This window comes from Pongo pygmaeus, chromosome 12 (assembly GCF_028885625.2).
Source record: "Pongo pygmaeus isolate AG05252 chromosome 12, NHGRI_mPonPyg2-v2.0_pri, whole genome shotgun sequence".
NCBI classification, from domain to species: Eukaryota; Metazoa; Chordata; class Mammalia; order Primates; family Hominidae; genus Pongo; species Pongo pygmaeus.
In genome coordinates this window covers 86,729,058-86,747,685 of record NC_072385.2, presented here as the reverse complement: position 1 = coordinate 86,747,685, position 18,628 = coordinate 86,729,058, and the positions used below count along the sequence as shown (strand labels likewise).

The 18,628-nt window shown below is 48.7% G+C and overlaps 1 protein-coding gene across 9 annotated transcripts in view; it reads left to right on the top strand.

The window, feature by feature from the left end:
- TTC7A (tetratricopeptide repeat domain 7A) overlaps positions 1 to 18,628 on the top strand; it is a 158,374-nt gene that overhangs the window by 44,139 nt on the left and 95,607 nt on the right. For 7 of the 9 annotated variants that reach the window (XM_063649404.1, XM_063649402.1, XM_054472956.2 and 4 more), the window contains 2 exons: positions 13,839 to 13,969; positions 17,668 to 17,783. In XM_063649404.1, coding sequence (XP_063505474.1) covers positions 13,839 to 13,969; positions 17,668 to 17,783 — 247 coding nt within the window. Of the gene's footprint in view, positions 1 to 13,838; positions 13,970 to 16,927; positions 17,112 to 17,667; positions 17,784 to 18,628 lie in introns of those variants that run through there. The other 2 variants (XM_054472993.2, XM_054472985.2) reach the window with 2 other exon arrangements.

Here is an 18,628-nt window from a genome sequence, read left to right as displayed (position 1 = left end):
AGGCTGGGCGCGGTGGCTCACGCCTGTAATCCTAGCTCATTGGGAGGCCGAGGTGGGCAGATCACGAGGTCAGGAGATCAAGACCATCCTGGTTAATACAGGTGAAACCCCATCTCTACTAAAAATACAAAAAATTAGCTGGGTGTGGTGGCAGGTGCCTGTAGTCGCAGCCACTTGGGAGGCTGAGGCAGGAGAATGGCATGAACCCAGGAGGCAGAGCTTGCAGTGAGCCGAGATGGCACCACTGCACTCCAGCCTGGGTGACAAAGCGAGACTCCATCTCAAATAAATAAATAAATTAATTAATTAATTAATTAATTAAAAATAATAAAAAATAATCTAGGCTGGGTGCGGTGGCTCATGCCTGTAATCCCAGCACTTTGGAAAGCTGAGGCGGGCAGATGACTTGAGGTTAGGAGTTTGAGACCAGCCTGGCCAACATGGTGAAACCCTGTCTCTACTAAAAAAAAAAAGAAAGTACAAAAAATTAGCTGGTCGTGGCGGCATGCGCCTGTAATCCCAGCTACTTGGGAGGCTGGAGAATCGCTTGAACCTGGCAGGCGGAGGTTGCAGTGAGCCGAGATCACACCACGGCACTACAGCTTGGATGACAGAACGAGACTCCGTCTCAAAAAAACAAAAATAATCTAGAATGCTTTGGTTTCAAGGCCCTTCTAGGATGGCCTGTCTGCAGTGCTGCCCACTGCCTTGGCAGAACCCTCTGCATTTGACTCCATGTGCTCATGGCTGTGAGCCCTGTCTTCCACTGAATTCCAAGCCTCTTGAGTACAAGTGGTCATTTCTTTTGTACCCTCAACCAATCTCCCTCTCTCCTTTCCTGAAGCCCCACCTGTCAGCCTAATGAGGTCTGCTCCTGGTGTCCAATATAATCTGTGAAGTTCTTCCCTTCACTTCTTCTTGGGACATTGTCCTTGCCTTTTTTCTTCACTCTGCACATAGCTGTGTCCTTACATTCTCCTCCGACACAGTTCAGTGCGTCCTGTGCTGAGAGCTTCCCTTGGTTGTTCAGCCTGCAGCATCGTCCCCCTCCTCCCAGCTCACTTGGACCTCAGATCAGTATGCACGTCCATTCTCCCCAGCTAGGGGTCAGTATGTTCCTCCACCGAGTGTCTGACCTCTTGCAGTTGTATCCCCCAAGGCTTCTGGCCCATCTCCCACAGGAGGAAGTAAAATTTGTCAGCAGTTGATTCAGCAAACTTACCTGCCGGGGATGCCAAGTTAGGGTCACTTCCCTTGAGGGAGTGGCAGGCGGGTGAGCAAAGCATGCTCCTGGAGGGATGCAGCTCCAGGAGAAGCAGCTGTTTGGAAGACCCCAGAGTGGCTGGTCTGCTGCTCCTGCCATGGCTCACTGGGGCAGTATGGCAGACTTCCTGCCTGGCCGTGGTGTCTCGGCCATATGGCTGTCTCTAGTTCTGTCCCATGGGAAGCTCTGCCTTGACTCTTGACTTTTTGGACACCAGAAAGGGCTATTTGTGAAGAGTTCCCTCTGGGCTGCTGCTTCTGGACAGCTCAGCCCCTGATGGGAGTAGAACACTTAATAAAAAATAATCTAGGCTGGGTGCGGTGGCTCCGCAACCTGATAGGTTGAACAGTGCAAGGTCTTGTTTGCCAGGTTTGGGGTCTGTCTGCCTCTACAGCTCCTTAAAACTCTGTAGTAATAAGCCTTTGGGCAATTGGCATTGCATCATCTTCATGGGTGAGAACCTAGAGATAAAGATTGTGTTGCCTTCAAGTCCATGGATCTAGATCCAGGCCTCGAGGGTCTGTCCCTCAGCAGCAGGCCTCAGGGCTCTTCTCAGGCGCCCACCCCTGGCTCTCTCGCAGGGCAGTGAGAGCTGCAGCAGGGGGTCCATGTGAGGTTTGCATGGGGAGGGATTCAGGCCTTTCCAGCCTTGTCTCCTAATAGAGTCTGGTCCCCCTGTCTCCTCTGGCACTGCCTTCAGCAAGGACAGAGAATTTTCAACTCCAGTTATCTGACTTCACTCTCAGCTGTCTTGCATTGTTTTATACAGACAAAGCTTTCTTATTCAGAGGGGCTGCCAGGAGTGATGCTTGTAAGGCTTATTTTTATAGGGCTTAGCCTGGGCCCCAAGAAGCATCCGGCATAGGCCAGTATCCTGAAGTGTTCTACCACATGCCCAAGGTCTCACCTCAAGACAAAATAGGCTGCATTCCAGCCGGTAGTGCTGCTGCTGTGTATCTGGAATTCCAGTTTCTTAGCTTGGAGATGGCAAAGTCCTCACTGCCCCACCTGACCTCAGCCCAGCCAATCCTGTATTTCAGGAATTGTCCCCTCAGACACCATGCCTCTGGGGATCAGTTTCTGCATAACCAGACTTACGGTTGTAATGACAAATGTGCAACTCCAACTAGTTGGAAAGTCGCAACAAAAAGGAGGAGGGACTGGATATTTATGGTCCCTTGAACTAGAAAGTTGTTGGAGCAGCATGGCATCAGGCATAGCTGAATCTGGGGGCTCAGCTATTGAGGTCTGTTGAGGTCTTCCTCAGCAGCTCCAGGAGTACGTGGTTCTTACAGCATGGCACCCACAACCTCAGAAGGAGAGAGTGCCTGGGGAAGCGTCTCATGGACCTGGCTTGGTCTCATGCCCACCCTGGAGCCAATTGTGGTGCCCAGCACCTAGGATACTGGGCTGGTGCCAGGGGTGGGATATCCCCCACCTGAATCCTGTGGACTGAGATGTGGGAATGGTTCCTCAAAGAAAACCAGGGTACGGTTACGAAAGTAGGTAAAAGGCATGGAGGCAAACCCCAGAGCGCAGGCAGAAATGATTCACCCTCTGGTTACACCAGTAGTGGCAGGGTCAGGCTGTGGACGTCCCTCTTTCTGACTCCAGCGTTCGGGCTTGTTCGATTGAAGCACTCTTGCAGAGGGAGGTGAGATCCAGCTAGTTGTGGGTCCTTCACAGGCGAGCTGGGTGGTGAGCCTGAACTTGAGGATGAATCACCTACAGTTGAGGGGAAGAGGTGCCTTCCAGCAAGGGAAGGCCAAAGGGAAGCCCTGGGGGAAACAAGGGGAGGTGGCTTGTTTGGAGGTGCAGTGTAATCATACTTCTTGGAGCCAAGAGGAGGTGTGTGTGGGATGGATTGGGAATGAGTGTGAGGGCCCAGAGCAGAGAGCCCACAGTAAGGCTCAGGGTGTCTCTCTTCACTGGGTTTCTAGAACTTTGGCTGCGGGTCACCACACCATGAGGTGCAGCACAGCCTGTTCCCCCTCAAATCAGGCTCACCTATGGGTCAGCATGCTGTCTAGGGCAATCTTCTCTAGGGTCTGGAGCTGAGGGGTCTGGGCCCTAGACTAGGATGAAGCCTTTGTGGATCCAGAGTAACAAATTTTGCTACTTTTTTGTTGGTCTGAGCTCTAAGGGTTATTCCCTGGCTTTGATTGGCATCCAGGATGTTTCGGGGCCTGCTCTTTGGACATCTCCAGCTTTAGCCGGTTCAGCCTCCTCCAAGCTCTGGTGGGCCTCTTCCATTTCTCTAGCACTAGCTCAGTGTGCTAATGGCATGGAGAGTGACTCCCATTTCTCCAGCCATTCATTCTACCTTGAACCTGGCAGACCTTAGTCATTGGTGCCTAATTTAGGGTTCATTGTGGCTCTATGGATGGAGCACAGGCTCCTTGAGAACGGGTCCTGCCCCCAGCGTCAGCCTGGCCGGCTCGTGTTCTCCTTTACCTCACACCCAGCGCCAGGGAGGTCCTGGTGCCCTGACCCTCGTGCACATGAACTGTGCACTGCAGTGACATGCTAGGTTGTGAAGCTGCTGTGCAGAGTCAAAAGGTGAAATGCCCTCAGCAGCCAGAAGGATTATGATCTGCAGATTCTCTTCTCCCTGCCCTTTGAAGATGAGCTTCTTTTTTTACTGTTCTCTTTTGATCAGTGCAACCCCAAGGTATTCTGCTGTCCCCTGGAATTGTGTGGCTGATTAAAACTTTTTAAAAAGAAAGAACCCTACGCTGCTTCCAGGACAGGATATGATAGCATACTTGGTTTTTGTGTTTTTAGCCTTGGTATGGCAGGAATTCACTGTTGATTTTGGCTTCCCTCTCCAAGGGGTGTGGGCTGTGTGCCTCACATGGACAGGAGCTCAGTCCTTGTGGCACTGCTGTCTTGGACCCAGGTGAGAGGCTGGCTTCCAGATGGAGAAGGAGGAGCAGGCTGCTAGGGGATCAGGCCTCATCCAGCCAGAGACCTGGAGCTAGTCGACACTGATGCTTTTAGCTGAGGGGTCTTGGAATTCATCTGTTTTCCCTGGATTCATTTTTTTTTTTTTTTTTTTTTTTGAGACAGTCTCGCTCTGTCACCCAGGCTGGAGTGCAGTGATGCGATCTCGGCTCACTGCAAACTCTGCCTCCCGGCTTCAAACGATTCTCCTGCCTCAGCCTCCAGAATAGCTGGAATTACAGGCTCGTACTACCACACCCAGCTAATTTTTTGTATTTTCAGTAGAGATGGAGTTTCGCCATGTTAGCCAGGCTGGTCTTGAACTCCTGACCTCAAGTGATCCGCCCGCCTCAGCCTCCAAAAGTACTGGGATTACAGGTGTGAGCCACCATGTCCCGCCTAGATTTTTTATTTGTAACTCTGGAGAAGGGTTAAACCCCTACCTAAGAGGTTATTATGAGCATCACTTGAAAATATTTTCTAAGTGCATACTTTTTTTTTTTTTCTTGAGGTGGAGTCTCCCTCTGTTGCCCAGGCTGGAGTGCAATGGCGCGATCCTGGCTCACCACAACCTCCGCCTCCTGGGTTCAAGCAATTCTCCTGCCTCCGCCTCCCGAGTAGCTGGGATTACAGGCATGCGCCACCACGCCTGGCTAATTTTGTATTTTTAGTAGAGATGGGGTTTCTCCATGTTGGTCAGGCTAGTCTCGAACTCTCAACCTCAGATGATCCTCCCACCTCAGCCTCCCAAAGTGTTGGGATTACAGGTGTGAGCCACTGTGCCCGGCCAGCATACTTTCTACTCTTTATAATATTTCATCTAATTTAATGATCATGGCTACACTACGAGCTAGGCATTATTAGTAACTCCATTTTGTATTTGGGGAAACAGACTTAGCACTCTGTGAACATTTTGAGGTATATCTTTCTAGTCTTTTTTCCCTATAGGCTTATATGTGCTTTTAAAATGTAAGTTCATATGGTCATGTTTTATAATCTGCTTTTTAAAAAAGTTAGTATTTCATGAGTCATTTTTCAGTACACCTCTATGTCACTGTAAGTAAGTTCATAGCATTTCATTGTAACGTTCTAATTTTGTGAAGTCCCATCATTGGACCCGTATACTAAATCTTTTTTTTTTTTTTTTTTTTTGGCCATTATAAACAATACTGAAATGGATATCCTTGAAGCTAAATTTTGCATACATCACTTTTTTTTTTTTTTTTGGTGGAGATGGGGTCTATGTTGCCAGGGCTGGTTCTGAACTCCTGGGTTCAAGCAGTCCTCACACCTCAACCTCCCAAAGTGCTAGGATTACAGGTGTGAGTCACCACCCCCAGCTTTTTTTCTTTTTTTTTTCCAAGATAAATTCCTAGAAGGTAGAATTACTGAATCATAGAGTATACATTTTTTGGAGACTTTGATACAGAAGCCAAATTGCCTGTTTTTGTTTTTTTTCATAAAAAAATAGTGTTGGCTGGGCGCGGTGGCTCACGCCTATAATCCCAGCCCTTTGGGAGGCCGAGGCGGGTGGATCACCTGAGGTCAGGAGTTCAAGACCAGCCTGGCCAACATGGCGAAACCCCGTCTCTACTAAAAATATAAAAATTAGCCAGGCGTGGTGGCGCGTGTCTGTAATTCCAGCTACTCAGGAGGCTGAGACAGGAGAATTGCTTGAACCCAGGAGGTGGAGGTTGCAGTGAGCTGAGATTGTGCCACTGCACTCCAGCCTGGGTGACAGAGCAAGATTCTGTCTCAAAAAAGAAAAAAAAAATGTGTTAAATAGACATACCATAGAATTGACCATCTTAACCACTTTTAAGTGTACAGTTCGGTACTAAGACACTGTTGTGCAACCAATCTCCTGAACTCTTCTAACATTTGCATTATTGTGCAACCAATCTCCAGGATTCTTTTACCTTGCGAAACCAAAATTCTATGCACATGAAACAGCAACACCCCATTCCCTCCTCCCCTAACCCCTGGCAACCACTCTTCTATTTTCTGTTTTTATGAATTTGATTACGCAAGTACCTCATGTAAGAGGAATCATACAGTATTTGCCTTTTTGTGTCTGGCTTATTCACTTAGTAAAATGTCCTCAAGGCTTATCCATATTGTAGCATGTGTCAGAATTTCCTTCCTTCTGAAGGCTGAATAATATTGTATTGTATGTATGTATATATGCCATTTTGTTTATCCGTTCATCTGTCAATGGACCCTTGGGTTGCTTCTACATTTTAACTATTGTGAATAATGCTGCTATAAATGCTAGTGTACTAATATCTCTTTGAGACCCTGCTTTCTATTCTTTTGGGTATATACCTGGAAGTGGAATTGCTGGATCATATGGTAATTCTATTTTTAAATGTTCTAATTTTAACAGAGTGATCTGTGAGGGTTCTTTCCTACCTGGCCTTTCAGTTTGCCCCCAAGAGCTGAATGAATTGCATTTTTTCACTTTTTCCCCTGGCTGCAGGGTACCCAAGTCTGGGATTCATCTTCCATGGGTGCTGCAGCTGTCCCCATGCCCTTTGACAGGCTGGGTAGGTGGGAGGGAAGGGGTTCTGTTGCTGAGGAAGTTTTCTGTTTTCTACCTCTGCATCCAGGGCCCAAGGCTCCAGGGTTCCAAGGGTGGGGCTTCTTGGAAGGGTGGCTGCCTGGGATGTGATGAGTCATTCAGACTGAAGGAGCTGGGACCAGCCTGGTGTTGGGCCTGAGGCTGTGCCAGGATCAGCTTGGCTCCAAATCGAAAGTTCTGAGTTAATGAAAAAGCAAGTCCTCCTCTTGCAAGGGTCCTCTCCTACAGCTGGGTATTGGCACAGAAAGGCCCTTGCTGGTGGGAATCACAAGGCAGTGCCTGCCCCACAGGGCTGCATTACAACCCTCCGATCTCTCAAGGACTGGGCGCAGGGCAGCCCACCTTCATCCTGGATTGAGCGCTGTGGTCTGGCCGCTTGTGCAGAAGCGCTCACGGGGCAGAGGGTAAAGAAAAGAAACCCAAGGCTGGGGTACCTGGGTGGACTTCCAATCAGATGTTTGTGGACAAGAAAATAGACCTTATCAACCAGGGGACAAATACAAGGTTCCCGGCCCCTTTTTATGGGCAGAACTGGGTGACTGGGCTGTAAACTTGCTTAGGAAAAGCCACTGCCAGCTCCAGAAACTTTTTGGCCCTGTGTATATTGGAAATTGCTTTATAGAGGACTGCCTCAGTGAATGTACCCCTCTACTTTGAACTTTTATTTCTCTGAATCATGACAGCTCCCTTCAAAAAGGCATTATCTCCATTATTTTTAGATAAATTTTCATATAGTGACATGTACAAATCTTACCTGTATAATTTCATGAATTGGGCCAGTGTAAATATCCATGTGACCAGTACCCTAATAAAGATACAGAACATTTCTATCACCACAGAAAGTCCCCTTGGGCTCTTTTCTAATCGGTCTCCACCCCAGGCAACCACTGTTTTGTTTTTGTGTGTGTTTTTTTTTTTTTAAGAGATAAAGTCTCGCTATGTTGCCCAGGCTGGTCTCGAACTTCTGGGCTCAATTGATCCCCTGCCTCAGCTCCCACAGTGCTGGGATTACAGATGTGGGCCATCACTCCTGGCCTTATTTTCTATTGATATAGATTAATTTGCTTTTTTGAATAAATGAAATCATACAGTATGCATTTTTTTTATGTCTGGTTTCTTTTGCACAATGTAATTTTTAAGTAATTCATTTGTGTTATGTGTATATAAGAGTTTGTTTTAAAAAAAAAATCTGGGCCGGGCACGGTGGCTCACGCCTATAATCCCAGCACTTTGGGAGGCCGAGGCGGGTGGATCACGAGGTCAGGAGATCGAGACCATCCTGGCTAACACGGTGAAACCCCATCTCTACTAAAAATACAAAAACAAAATTAGCCGAGCTTAGTGGTGGGTGCCTGTAGTCCCAGCTACTCGGGAGGCTGAGGCAGGAGAATGGCGTGAACCCAGGAGGCAGAGCTTGCAGTGAGCCAAGATCGCGCGCCACTGCACTCCAGCCTGGGCGACAGAGCGAGACTGTGTCAAAAAAAAAAAAAAAAAATCTGAGTAGTATTCCGTTACATAACTGTACCACAATTTGTTTATGAATTCTCCAAGAATTTTTTTTTTTGAGACAGAATCTTGCTCTGTTACCCACACTGGAGTGCTATGAAGCAATCTCAGCTCACTGCAACCTCCGACTCCCTGGTTCAAGTGATTCTCCTGCCTCAGCCTCCTGAGTAGCTGGGATTTACAGGCACGTGCCCCCATGCCCAGCTAATTTTTGTATTTTTAGTAGAGACAGAGTTTCACCATGCTGGCCAGGATGGTCTCAATCCGACCTCGTGATCCGGCTGCCTCAGCCTCCCAAAGTGCTGGGATTACAGGCATGGGCCACCACGCCTGGCCCACGAAATATTTTTTAAGTAGAGAGGGAGGAACTCCTTTGGGCTGTACACTTGGCTACATGAATACGCTCATTCATCTACGCATCCATCTGCATGCTTCCTAAACCCTAGGCCCTGGCCATCACTGGGGTGCAAAGATCAGTCGGAAATGGGTAGAGAGGATGATGACAATGCAGCAAAAGGGCACATACATAGGAGATGTAGCCAGACTGTTCAACTGGTTTAGACACAGGGAGGCTTAACTCTACCTGGCAGGGTTTCGGAGAAGAGGTGGCTTTGCTTTGAGCTTTTTTTTAAATTGAGATGGGTCTTGTTCTGTCACCCAGCTGGAGTGCGGTGGCATAATCTTGGCTTACTGCAGCCTTCACCTCCCAGGCTCAAGCGATTCTCCCACCTCTGTCTTCTGAGTAGCTAGAGTCACAAGTGTGCGCCACCAAGCCCAGCTAATTTTTTCTATTTTGGGGGAGACGGGGTTTCACCATGTTCCCAAGCTGGTCTCAAACTCCCAAGCTCAAGCAGTCGCCTGCCTGGGCTTCCCAGTGTGCTGGGATCACAGGCGTGAGCCACTTCGCCTGGCCTGCTTTGAGCTTTCAGGAAGGATGGGATTTGGGGTTCTTGGAGAAGCATGGTGGGGAGGCCCCTGCTGGGAGTGGAAGGAACAAATGCCACACAGGGAAGGTGGAGGCCCACAGACCATTGTTCCTGAATTCACAGCTTTGCAGTGGCCAGCCCTCTGGAGGCTTGGGGCTGGCAGCTTGAACTTGCCAGTAGCTGGCATCACCCATCCCAGTGCTGGACCCGGAGGTGTGGCAGGAGGGAGCCCAGCCTCAGCACATCTCTCCGGGGACCACAAGGCAGCTGTGTTGAAACAGATCCACTCTATGTCCCCTGGAATTGGCTGTGCCCTGCCACCTGCAGTTGGTCTCCTGGGCCAGGCCTCTGAACAGTTCATAGGTTCGCCCCACCTTCCTGCAGGGTGGATAGGCTGCATGTCTGGGGAGCAGGGGCTGACCCAGCTCTGGCAGTGAGCAACGAGGCCTGCCTCCTTGATTCTTTCTCAGTTCCTCTTCCCCCTTTAGTCCTCTGGAATAAGGATCCTCCCCCTCCTGGTTGTGAGTCATTTGGCAGTCGTTGACACCCAGTGACCTGGGCACATGGGTCTTTGTGTTGAGCAAGGACCTTCATGTTCTCTGCCCGCTTTCCTCCAGGCCAAGGCACCCGAACTTTGGATCTGGTCACACCCCAGCCTGGCAAAGGGACAAGGTCACTGAATCTGTGTGCATGGGAATGTGGCTAAGAAAAACAATAATAATTCCTTACCTTATATTTGCAGAGCACTTTGTACTTTGTCAGACATGCCCAGGCTTGTGTTTTTTCATCCAGCCAGCAAATGCTTGTCCAGTACCTACTGTGTGCCAGGTGGTAGAAAAGTAAACACGATTAGGTTGATGTCTTGAAGGAGCCTACAGTCTGGGGAAACATATGAACAAATAAGTATAAGAAATGGTGAGTCAGGAATGTGTATAGACTGGGGCTTAAAGGAGGAATGTTTGGTTATACCAGGGAATATTGGGAAGGGCTTCGTAGAGGAGGTGGCATTTAGTGGGTCAGAATGTGAACAGTAATTTTGGGTAGACTTGGTGGGGTGGATACATTCCAGGCAGGAGGAACAACTTGAGCAAGTCAAGAAGGCATCCTACAACCTAGCAGTTGGGAGCAGGAGGTTGGTTGTGGATATGGCAGGTAAGGCGAGAGATGAGGCTGGAGAATTGATACCAGGAGGGCTTGGTATGGAGCTTCCAGAGGTTGGACCTTACCCTGTAGCAGTGTGGACCCCTGGAGAGTTTTAGAAGGATCCCTCTGGGGATTAGAGTGAGACTGGAGGCAGGGAGCCAGTTAGGAGGCCTATGTAGTCATCCACTTAGGAGATAAAACCTGAAATAAGGTAGTAGGAAGAGAGGAAGGGAAGGTTTGAAGTGTTGAGGACTTGGTCATTAGGTGGATGTTGGGGCTTATAGGGCAGGAAACAGTTGAAGATTCTTCTATTATACATCCCTTCAGTAAGTTCATCTTGAGCCTCTACTTACTACATGTAAAGTACCTAAAGTACTGTGTGGGCGCAAAGATGAGACAGACATTGACTCTCCCCGTTGGGAACCAATAGTTCAGAAGGACAACACTCTCTAGTCAGGTCTATATTAGCTCCAAGTGACAAAAAAAAAGAAGGGAGGGAGGCAGGGAGGGAGGGAGGAGACATGGGAGCTATTTAATGGCGCTCATACACTGGAAAGTTCCAGCAGGTAGAGCTTCAGGCAAAGCTGGATCTAGGTACTCAGTCTCTTTAGGAATCCACCCTTCTCCATCATGTCGTACCTTTTCTCTGCATGGATTTCATTTTTTTCATGACTAAGAGTTTATTCAGTATTTTTCCTGTCTTAAAAAAAAAGTAACCTGACGCAAATAGAGTTGTTTTTCTGTACAGCATTAATTTCTAGTAAGGCTAACAATGCTATATCCCTTCTGTGTTTCTTACAGATTGTGTTTATTTTTTGAGCTTTTTGTTTTTGGCCTTGAAGCTTTTATTTAAAAAATTTTTTAAATTGCAGTGAAAAAGCCCCTTACAACATAAAATTTACCATCTAAACCATTTTTAAATGTACACTTCAGTAGTGTTATTTATGTTCACATTGTGTAGACTTCGTTTTAAGGCAGGTTTTCTCTAACATTTCTAAGCTGATGTCTGGTACCAGCTTAACAACTCCAGTGGAAAGAGTGACAATTCTGAGACTAGTTTTTATTGGCCCAGATTAGGCCATGTGCCTACACTTAGCTGATTGCCATGGCTGTCATGATCAGCTGAGATTGCAAGAGAGGTGGTCAAAAGGAGAGCAAGGTGCTATTACTGATAAATGGGAAAGTGGATGTCCCCTGCAGGCAGAGATCTGAGCATGGGTAACTTCTGCAGGGAGGAACTGTTGGGTTCCATGGGAAGTGTGCATGTAAAATGCTGCATAACTCGAGCACCTACTATGTGAGGTGCTGTGCTAGGGTTGTGGTTGTCCAAAAAGGTTCACATTTGCCCCCATGGAGCTATCAGCTAGTTGGGGAGAGAAGAGCTGGCCAGAGATGACCGAAATATAGTGTAGAAAGTGGTGAGCACCAGGAGGGTGGATGTTTTTCTTCTAACAACTGGAAATGTAACCAAGTAACCCCGTCTTCAGGCCAGAATTCATTGTGGCCCAGGTGGTATTGGGTCCAGATAGTATTATGGTAAAATATCCTCTTTTTCCTAGTCATGGGCTCACAACTGTATGCTTTTCATTTAACCAAAATGCACCCTGAGGGGCTCTTTGAGGGGACAGAGACCTTGTTGCCCATGTCCAATCCTATTCCCTCTTTAAATCCAAGGCCCAGGAGCAGAATGGAGCCCCTGAAATTAAGGCTTGTGGAACAGCAAAGTGAAGGGAAGGGGAGAAACTTGTCGTCACGTTTTATGAAGGAGATAAGAGTATGGAATATCTGGCTGGCTTTTGCAGTGCAGCCAGGTTTTCCAGGAGTGGCATCAGAGAGAGAATGGAAAGAGAGAGGAAAAAGTACAGTGGCAGAAGAGGAGCTCGAGAGCCTTCCAGCCACCGCATGGTGCAGGGAAACCCTTGCTACCCTCATTTATCCCCTGTCAGGGAGGGCCTCAGTGCCCAGTGCGGCGGAGGATGGATCCCTCCCACTGCCACAGGTTGCCGGTTGAGGTGAACTGTTTCCACCCGCAGGGAGCTAAGGAAAGAAAGAAAGAAGCCTGTACGCAAAGTCATACATTCACACAAACAAACGGCGTGCTTCCAAACAAAATCCCCAGTCGAGGGACTGAGTGGAGTTCTGAACCCCCTGCCTCAGCTCCAGATACCTTCACAGGCAGCTGAGTTCCTATAGTGACACAAATGTAAATGCTCAAAATGCCCAAATGGTGCCAGTAGTGGCCAAGTCTGCACAGAATGAAGTCCCAGGACACCCAGAAGAGACAGAAAAAAGTTGGGTACAGTCCAACTTGCTCACCCAGTTTCAAGGTTGCCGGCTTCTTCAGAGGTCACTTTCTTTGTACCAGTGAAGCATTGGAGGCAGCAGATGTCGTGCCAGGGGGTGAAAGGGAGGTTTCCCCAAAACAGGAACATTTTGGCAGCTGCTGAGAAATCCCCTTAACATTCCTATCCTGGAGTCCAGTAGCCAGGAGCAGCTGGTGCTCCCAGGCAGCCCCCGCCTTGCCTGGTAGTGAAACCAGGCTGATAGGCTCAATTGTCCAAAGTGTGCTGCAGTCCTCATAGGGGCCACCAAAATTGTAACTGAAACACAGTTCAGTCACTCGCCACTTGCAGAGTCCAGTTAACAAGAGCGAGGTCTGGAATAAAGTGACTTTATTCCAAAGCTTAGCTTAGGGGAAAAGGTACAGGCTCCTGCCTTTAAAGATAACCACTTCACTTCCTGGGGAAAAAGCAGGGGCTTTTAAAGGGGTACTTGGCATGAATGCCATGCAGAGGAGGGAGCGAGCAAGTGCAGGGTCTGCATGACTTGCCTTGGTGGCTTACCTACCAGGTGGTCGAGCTGGCACCATCGCGGGCAGAGCTAGGTTGTAAAGTGAGCGTTGCTTCAAGATACTCTCCAGTTGGGAGAGAGTTCCCTCTCAGTCACACATTAGGATGTAAATTGACTGTTGTCTCTAGAGTCAGTCTTCTGGTGGGTAAGTTCTGGATCTGGAGCTTCTAAGTCAGCACATGGATAAGCTTGCTGTGTAGGGAGTGTCTGGTGAAAGGAAGGTAAAGGTTATTGCATTTCTAAAGAGCTAAGTAGGAAATGGGGAACTGGGGAAAAGGAGGAAAGAGGAAAGAAAAAAATAAATATTTTTTAAAAACCTCATTCTCTTTCGCTTAGAAAAATGGGGATACTGCGTTACAGAGGAGGGGTCAGGAGTGGCTTCCCCGGGGAGTTGGGCTGGGGTGATGCAGTGTGATTCCCCACGTGCTGTTCCATCGCTTACTCCCAGCCACTGCTAACACCACCGTTGCTTCAGCTTCCTCCCTCCCCTCCGCAGACCTCCGCCTCCTCCTGGCTGCACCAGAGTGTGTGCCCCCTCGGATGAGCCCACCTTGGACCCATGGGGAGGGCCTGGAGTCAGGGGGTCCGAGCAGGGCAGGTCTGAGGCACCCTCTTCCTCCTGCAGGCCTCTCTCTGGAACGCCTACCCAACTCCATCGCCTCCCGCTTCCGCCTGACGGAGAGGGAGGAGGAAGTGATCACCTGTTTTGAGAGGGCCTCCTGGATCGCTCAGGTGTTCCTGCAGGAATTGGAGAAGGTGAGCTGGAAATAACACCGTGGTAGGAGCTGCTCTCTATTGAGCACCTATGTCTATGGATCCCACTAAACCCATACGTCACCTGTGTGCTAATTAGAAGTCACCTTCTCTGTCCCCCAAAGACACTCTACTTCATAGTTGGAAAACCCATTATAGTATACTGATTCCACTAGAATGAGACTCTTTACTGGAAAATAGTTTGATAAATGAGTCCATGCCCATCTGCTAGGATGTTTAATAGATGAGCTTTAGGAGATTGAATCATTTGCTCACCATTCTTTCCCTGGCAGGGGTGGAGTCTGCCTGAGTCTTGCAGTTGGACATCCTTCCCTGCTCTCGGTGTCCCAGAAGCTCCTCCCTGGGTCCTGTGAGGAAGCAGGATCTTGGGACTCCTTCTCCGAGCCTTTCAGAGGCTGGTAAAAGAGCTGGTCAGCAGGGCTCTGGCAGTTTTCAGATCCCCATCCCTCCCCACTCCCTATGGTGGGTCTGGGTTAACTGTCTGCAGGGTATCAAGTACAGGTGTTAGCAGTGTTTGTGATAAGTATCCCAGCCCTTCCCCTTCTGGGAGGCTCTGGTTTATTTTTATGTATTTTTTTTTACTTTTATTTTTAATTCTTATGCATTTTATTTATTTATTATTTTTTTTAGATGGAGTCTTGCTCTGTTACCCAGGCTGGAATTCAGTGGCACGATCTCAGCTCACTGCAACCTCTGCCTCCTGGGTTCAAGCGATTCTTCTGCCTCAGCCTTTCAAGTAGCTTGGACTACAGGCGCCTGCCACCAAGCCCTTCTAATTTTTGTATTTTTAGTAGAGACAGGGTTTCACCATGTTGGCCAGGCTGGTTTTGAACTCCTGACCTCAGGTGATCCACCTGCCTCAGCCTCCCAAAGTGCTGGGATTACAGGCCCATGCCCAGCCTCCATTTTATTCTTTTTCCCTCCACATCTTAATACTATGCCATGAGGGGCCGTTGGTTCAATGCCAAGGGGACAGGCAACTATATTCAACAGAGATCCTGCTAGCCCTTCTTGAGTGCCTGCTTTTGTGTCAGACACAACTCCAAGCACTTTACATTCATTCTATAATTTAACCCTCACACTGACTGGATGAAATAGGCCCTGTTGTCATTCCCATTTTACAAGTAAGAAAACAGATTTGAAGACGAGTTAGCCTCCCAGAGTTTACCTCATTAATAAGTGGTATTGGCAGGATTTGAACCCAGGGAGTGTGGCTGTGAATACTCGTGGGGAAGATATTGGGGGTGATGCTCAGGTGTTCTGTGGAATAGATAATTTAACATGTTAGATGGAAGGTTCTAGAGCAGCATAGATTAGGATTGGTGCCCTGAAGGAGGAGGTGGTCATGGGCCGAGAGACTTAGAGCCCAGGAGACACTTGCACCTCACCTGCCTTGGCAGATGCCAAAATGTCAGTCCAGTACCCGTTTTTGTGATGGGCCATTTTGGAAGAGTCCACCCCAGGCCAGGTCATTTCCCCTAGAGCAGGATTCTCAACCTCAATGCTGTTGACATTTGGGGCTGGAGAATTCTTTGTTGTTGGTGAGGGCGGGGGGCTGCCGTCTATATTATAGGATGTTTAGCAGCATCCTTAGCCTCTCCCCACTATGCCAGTAGCACTATCCCCCCTCGTTGTGACAACCAAAAATGTCTTCAGTTACTGGCAACTGTCGCCTGAGGGCAAAGTCACCCCCCTGCTGACAGCCACTGCTTTAGAAGATGTCTGCTTGATTGGACTTCAGGAAGAAAGGAGAAATGACCGATGGGCTCAGCAAGTTTAGGACTTGAGTGCCCGTTCTTTGGCAGGGGCCACTTAGAGACTCAGCATGGTTGAGTTGACCTCCACCAAGGGGGAATGGGTCACTGCTAGACAGTAGTAGTGTTTTAGGAGCTTTTCATATTTGCATTGCATGTGGTTGGGAGGAAACTTTCATGGAAAAGATAAAGTCTGCTGCTCAGCTGGAAGCCTAGGCTTTGGACTTTCAAAAGGGGATTAAGGCGATGAGCTATAATGCCAGGCACTGTACTATCCCTGTCAAAGGTCTGATGATGATGTCCAGGGCTGGAATCAGTGCCTGGTAGCAGTGGGCAGACAAACGGGACCCTATAGTTGTTATCTTAAGTTGAGGGAGGGCAGGCCACAGAATCTTGTACATCCTCAGAAATACTGTGTGTCCCTCCTGAGACCCAGTCCCAACCTCTGAGGAACTAAGACCTTCTCTTAAATCTCCTTTGAATTCTGAAAGAGGAGCTGGATGCCTCATTGATTTTTTTTCCCCTCAGATTAGACAAAGGAAATGGTATACAGAAGGCAGGCCTGTCTGGTTGGGCTGGAGGACCCTGTTAGAGCTGAGGCTTTTAGGCGACAGCTCAGTTAATGAGGTAATTGTTCCTCAGCTTTTCCTGGAACCAGAGGGGTCTGAATTCTCTGGATGTTCTGACGTTCCATGCTTGCTTGAGAGGGGCAGTACAGTGCCTGGCATATAGCAGGCACTCAGATGTTTGTGGAATGAATTAACTGATATATAGTAGAAATAGCCTGGAATCCATACCTGGCTAGGCTTGAGTTTGAGGTCCAGACTGACACCAGCTTTGTGACCTTAGGCATTAAATTATTATTGGTGGATTGATTGGGACAGAGTCTCACTCTTTTGCCCAGGCTGGTCTGGAACTCCTGGCCTCAAGCGATTCTCTTGCCTCGGCCTCCCAAAGTGCTGGGATTATACACGTGAGCCACCACGTCTATAATTGACACTTTTGACCTTAGACATTTTCTGAGCCTCAGTTTCCTCATCCGTAAAATGCAAACGAAACCAGCCCAGTAGGACTGTTGTGAGGCATAAGTAAGATTTGGGCTTGGGTGGCGATTTTGTAAGAGTTTCATTTCCCTTTCTCTTTCCTTAACTGGAGGTGCGGCATGGACAGTGGTGAGACTCAGGAGACACAGCTCCTGTCCTGTGGGAGTGAAGTCTGGTGGGAGCTGAGGTTTGCATACACAGAACAGGGAAGCAGTGCTGCGTGAAGCGGTCTCTCTACCATGTGCTCAGGCAGTGAGTGCTGTCTGGTTGAAGAGTGGGTGCTCAGCATGGCTCTGGACAGACAGGGAAGTCCTCCTGCAGTAGAGGGTAAGAGTGGAGAGGGGAACCTGACTGCCTGGCTCTGCCACCACCTGCCACGTTAGTGGCCTTGGGGCAGGAAGAGACCCTCTCTGTTCTCACCTGTGAAATGGAAATGATGACAGTTCCTACCTAATAGAGCTGCTCTAAGGACTAAATGAGCTAATGAATTTAAAGCTCTGTGATTGTTGAATGAATGTTAGGGGCTTAGTGCAGTGGTTCATGCCTGTAATCCCACCACTTCGGGAGGCTGAGGTGGGAGGATTGCTTAAGCCCAGGAGTTTGAGATCAGCCTGGGCAACATAGTAAGACCCTGTTTCTTAAAAAAAAAAAAAAAAAAAAAAAAAAAGACACAGGGTTTGTGGGCGTCTAACAGTTGGATGGGGAAAGAATGCTTTAGACATATTTTGAGTTAAAGCGAGTTAGATTAAGCCTGGTCTGAGAATGCAACAATGTGCCCCTGAACAGCTGGGACTGGGATGGTGATGAGGCCACCTCCTCTTGCTGAGTGACCCTCTGCCTCAGAACTTTGAGACAATGGCTCTCTCTCTGTTCCCCTTCCCAGACCACAAATAACAGCACATCAAGGCATCTGAAAGGCTGTCACCCGGTTGACTATGAGCTCACCTACTTCCTGGAAGCCGCCCTCCAGAGCGCCTATGTGAAAAACCTGAAGAAGGGGTAGGTCACTGGTAGTTAAGTGAATGGGAGAACGATTCCCCTGGGCTGGGGCTTTTGACGTGGCCTTAAGGCTGCTCTCCCTCTTCTCTGGCCTGTGCACACGTGCTCTCCCAAGAGGATCGGTGGGAACTGGCTTGTGTCACATCTTGTCAGACAGGAGTGTGCAGAGGCGTTCTTAGTGGGAAGGGCCACGCTTCAGGAAGCCACAGAAGCAATAAAGCCTGTGTGTGCTTAGGGGAGACTGCCAAGAACAGAAACAGGAGTGGGCATTTCAAGAGGGGAGGGTGGAGGGCATCTGGAAGGTGATGTTGAAAAAGCAAAGGACAGTGAGCTGGCCAGTGGGTCTGGTTTTGTCTACTGTTGTCTGCAGTGTGAATGAAGTTATTTGGTTCCTCTGAGCCTCACGTTCCCCAAAAACCCAATGGGAAGGCAGTTTCCTGTTCATTCCGGCTTTTAAGGAGTGGTGAGGGACGAGGGAAAGTATGGTAGAAGTAAAGTTCTGGCATCACGCTGGGGCTGTGGCTGTCCCTGCTGATGAGGCAGTAGAAGTGCTTGTTTTCCTGTGGGTTGTCTTGAGGGTCCCTGGAATACTGACCTATCTGAGACCTAAGAACCGTAGTGCCTGGAATGCCTTCCGTAGGGTTTTGCTCCTGGGTGAAGCAAGACCTGCCTTGTTGAATAATCCAGGGGGTGGCTGTTGTTAGGCCAGGAGTGGTTGTTTCATGGGGTGTGTTGGGTGGTAGCAGGGGAAGGAGAAGCTTCAAGATGAGGAGTGCATATTGGCAGCAAGCGTCGCTTCAAGGCTATTCCGCAACTGGTCCTGTCTGCTGGCAACATCTCCACCA